At 40.9% G+C, this 4,453-nt stretch overlaps 1 protein-coding gene across 1 annotated transcript; it reads right to left on the bottom strand.

Annotated features, from left to right (window-relative positions):
- Positions 1 to 1,636: 1,636 nt before the first annotated feature.
- Positions 1,637 to 4,001, bottom strand: LOC127057686 (uncharacterized). Its single transcript, XM_050966663.1, has 3 exons — positions 3,927 to 4,001; positions 3,728 to 3,828; positions 1,637 to 2,997 (listed from the first exon to the last, which is right to left on the bottom strand). Exon 3 carries the CDS (start codon positions 2,986 to 2,988, stop codon positions 2,335 to 2,337), a length of 654 nt encoding a protein of 217 aa, XP_050822620.1. The 5' UTR covers positions 2,989 to 2,997; positions 3,728 to 3,828; positions 3,927 to 4,001; the 3' UTR covers positions 1,637 to 2,334.
- Positions 4,002 to 4,453: the final 452 nt, after the last annotated feature.

Here is a 4,453-nt window from a genome sequence, read left to right as displayed (position 1 = left end):
ATATGAAGTTTTTGCTGCTTTTCCACTAGCATCCAGGCTGGATGACTCCTACTCCATGGAGAGCTCTCTATTGGGCCTAAGGCATCCAAGAGAGGTAGCTGTCTCCCTGCTACATAGAAGCAAGGAGATATAGTTAGAGGCTCCCCTCTGTCTTAGAATAAAAAAATATTACAGGATCTGTTAGTAGGAATAGCAAGAGAGACTGGAAGTGACAGCAGCCAACAAGTTATCAAGGACTTTGCCATGTGATATGGCAGCGTAAATGCCAGTGCAGTGGTGAGCCATATCCATCAGGCCTGCTGATTTCATGGAGCAGGCGGGCAATTGCCACTCTAATTCAGCACTGGGGAGCTTACACCCTGAATGCTGGGTTCAGTTCTGGGCTCCTCAGGAGCAGGGAGCTAATTGGATATTTGTGTGGAGAGATTACAAGACTGCCCAGTTGAGCTAAGCAGTAACTGGTTTCCTGTCTCCAATACCCAGAGTGTGTAAACACCCAGGAGTCAGAGGGGTTATTAAATGGGGTGGCCTGAGGGCAGATGGGGTGGGATTAGTGTAAACACCCAGGAGCCAGAGGGGTTATTAAATCATAGGACTGGAAGGGACTGCAAGAGGTATTCTAGTCCAGTCCCCTGCACTCATGGCAGGACTAACTATTATCTTGACTATCCCTGACAGGTGTTTGTCTAACCTGCCCTTAAAAATCTCCAATTATAGAGATTCCACAACCCCCCTAGGCAATTTATTCCAGTGCTTAACCACCCTGACAGTTACGAAGTTTTCCTAATGTCCAACCTAAACCGCTCTTGCTGCAATTTATGCCCATTGATTCTTGTCCTATCCTCAGAGGTTAATGAGGACAATTTTTCTCCCTCCTCCTTGTGACAACCTTTTATGCACTTGAAAACCGTTATCATGTCCCCTCTCAGTCTTCTCTTTTCCAGACTAAACAAACCCATTTTTTTCAATCTTTCCTCATAGGTCATGTTTTCCAGACCTTTAATAATTTTTGTTGCACTTCTCTGGACCTTCTCCAATTTGTCCACATCTTTCCTGAAATGTGGCACCCAGAACTGGACACAATACTCCAACTGATGCCTAATCAGCGCAGAGCAGAGCAGAAGAATTACTTCTTGTGTCTTGCTTACAACACTCCTGCTAGTACATCCAAGGATGATGTTTGCTTTTTTTTTGCCACACTGTTACAGTGTTGACTCAGATTTAACTTGTGGTCCACTATGACCCCCAGATCCCTTTCTGCAGTACTTCTTCCTAGGAAGTCATTTCCCATTTTGTATATGTGTAACTGATTGTTCCTTCCTAAGTGCAGTACTTCGCATTTGTCCTTATTGAATTTCATCCTGTTTACTTCAGACCATTTCTCCAGTTTGTCCAGATCATTTTGAATTTTAATCCTATTCTCCAAAGCACTTGCAACCCCTCCCAGCTTGGTGTCATCCACAAACTTTGTAAGTACACTCTCTATGCCATTAGCTAAATAATTGATAAAGATATTGAACAGAACTGGACCCAGAACTGATACCTGTGGGACCCCACTCGTTATGCCCTTCCAGCCTGACTGTGAACCACTGATAACACTGGTCTATAATTTTTGAGATGTCGTCTGCTTCAGAGATAAAATGTGCTATTTATTATGTATTTTGATGTGCTGAATTCAAATATGACAATTAAAACAACTGATTGGCTACTGTTTCTAAGATATTTAAGTTTTTACATTTTATGTCTATGTATATTGTGTAGATAGTAGACTTTTAATCATAAATTGTAAACCTAGGTCTTTTCATGTGTTTATGGTTGCTTTACATGATAATATTTCACCTGTCCTATTTATGTAACACTTTAAAAATCAGCAAAAGGGTTATATAAATAAAATGTATTATGAAACAAAAGGCAAAAAACTATTATGTACATAGTTTAGTCCTACTCAGTGTCTACTCGGCGCTTCTTGGCTTGGCTCTTGTATTCATTAAATGGAGCATCTCTTGTCAATGTCCAGCAATAGTCTGCAAGCATTGATGGGCTCCATTTGCCCTGATAGTGTTTCTCCATTGTTGCAATGTCCTGGTGAAATCGCTCGCCGTGCTCGTCGCTCACTGCTCCGCAGTTAGGTGGAAAAAAATCTAGATGAGAGTGCAAAAAATGTATCTTTAGTGACATGTTGCAACCAAGGCTTTTGTATGCCTTGAGGAGGTTTTCCACAAACAACCTGTAGTTGTCTGCCTTGTTGTTTCCGAGAAAATTTATTGCCACTAACAGGTAGGCTTTCCATGCCGTCTTTTCCTTGCCACGCAGTGCATGGTCAAATGCATCATCTCAAAGAAGTTCACGAATCTGAGGACCAACAAAGACACCTTCCTTTATCTTAGCTTCACTTAACCTTGGAAATTTTCCATGGAGGTACTTGAAAGCTGCTTGTGTTTTGTCAATGGCCTTGACAAAGTTCTTCATCAGACCCAGCTTGATGTGTAAGGGTGGTAACAAAATCTTCCTTGATTTAACAAGTGGTGGATGCTGAACACTTTTCCTCCCAGGCTCCAGTGACTGTCGGAGTGGCCAATCTTTCTTGATGTAGTGGGAATCTCTTGCACGACTATCCCATTCGCAGAGAAAACAGCAGTACTTTGTGTATCCAGTCTGCAGACCAAGCAAGAGAGCAACAACCTTCAAATCGCCACAAAGCTGCCACTGATGTTGGTCATAGTTTATGCACCTCAAAAGTTGTTTCATGTTGTCATAGGTTTCCTTCATATGGACTGCATGACCAACTGGAATTGATGGCAAAACATTGCCATTATGCAGCAAAACAGCTTTAAGACTCGTCTTCGATGAATCAACGAACAGTCTCCACTCATCTGGATCGGGAACGGTGTTGAGGGCTGCCATCACACCATCGATGTTGTTGCAGGCTACAAGATCACCTTCCATCAAGAAGAATGGGACAAGATCCTTTTGACGGTCACGGAACATCCATGACTTCTAGGAATAACATGATGCAATTCATATCACGCACGACGCAATACCAGCTTCAGATTGCATCATTCATTGTTTTGCCTAAAAAGCAAGTACTGTCCAAACCCAGTCATAGATTTATTTATAGATCCAGTCAAAGATGTATTTTAGTCATTTCTGGTTTAAATTGAGATCCTTCCCTTTATAACTCACTTATCCTCCACCATTCCCAAGTTAAGAGTCGTATATACTGACTCAATAGCATATCTTGAAACTAGAGCCAATCAACAATTTTAAGCATCATTTTCGTTCAGTGACCCAGAATTAGTAAAGTTGGACTACATTTATTTCAGAAGCATTTTGGCTGTAGAGCAGTGTAACTACTCTCTGGGAATGGTTTTCCAACCAGTTCTGCACCTACCTTATAGTAGCTCCAACTAGGTTCCCTAGTTTGTTTATTAGAAGATCATGTGAGACAGCATCAAAAGCTTTACTAAAGTCAAGATATATCACGTCTACTGCTCCCGCCCCCCATCTACAAGGCTTGTGTTACCATGTCAAAGAAAGCTATCAGGTTGGTTTGACATTTGTTCTTGACAAATCCATCTGTTACTTAACACTCTATTTATTGTCTTCTAGACAATATTTAATAATGCTTAATTATTTGTGCTATTATCTTTCCTGGTAGAGAAGTTAAGTTGACTGGTCTGTAATTCCTCAGGTTGTCATTTACCTTATTTTATAGCTTGGCACTTACTTGCTGTTTTCCAGTCTTCTAGAATCTCTCCCATCTTCCATGACTGTTCAAAGATAATCACTAATGGCTCAGATATCTCTGCAGTCAGCCCCTTGAGTATTCTAGGATACATTTCATCAGGCCTTAGTGACTTGAAGACATCTAACTTGTCTAAGTAATTTTTAACTTGTTCTTTCCCTCTTTTAGCCTCTGATCCTACCTCATTTTCACTGACATTCACTATGTTAGACGTCCAATCACCACCAACCTTCTTGGTGAAAACCAAAACAAAGAAGTCATTTTTCTCCCTCCTCCTTCTTCTGCCATTTCCACATTTTCTGTTATTTTCTTTCTTCCCTCATTGAATAACAAGCCTACCCTGTCCTTGGTCTTTCTCTTGCTTCTAATGTATTTGTAGAATGTTTTCTTGTTCCCCTTTATGTCTCTGGCTAGTTTGACCCTGTTTTGTGCCTCGCCTGTCTAATTTTGTCCCTACATACTTGTGTTATTTGTTTATATTCATCCTCTGTAATCTGACCTAGTTTCCAGTTTTTGCAGGACTCTTTTGGATTTTTATATAACTGAAGATCTCCTGGTTAAGCCAGGGTGGTCTCTTGCCATACTTCCTATCTTTCCTACGTAGCGGGATAGTTTACTCTTGTATCCTTAATAATATCTCTTTGAAAAACTGCCAACTGTCTTCAGTTGTTTTTCCCCTCAGACTTGCTTCCCATGGGATCTTACCTA

Source organism: Gopherus flavomarginatus, chromosome 1 (genome assembly GCF_025201925.1).
Source record: "Gopherus flavomarginatus isolate rGopFla2 chromosome 1, rGopFla2.mat.asm, whole genome shotgun sequence".
Taxonomy (NCBI): Eukaryota; Metazoa; Chordata; order Testudines; family Testudinidae; genus Gopherus; species Gopherus flavomarginatus.
The sequence above is the reverse complement of the archived record's forward strand: the minus strand, read 5'-3'. Positions and strand labels throughout refer to the sequence as shown.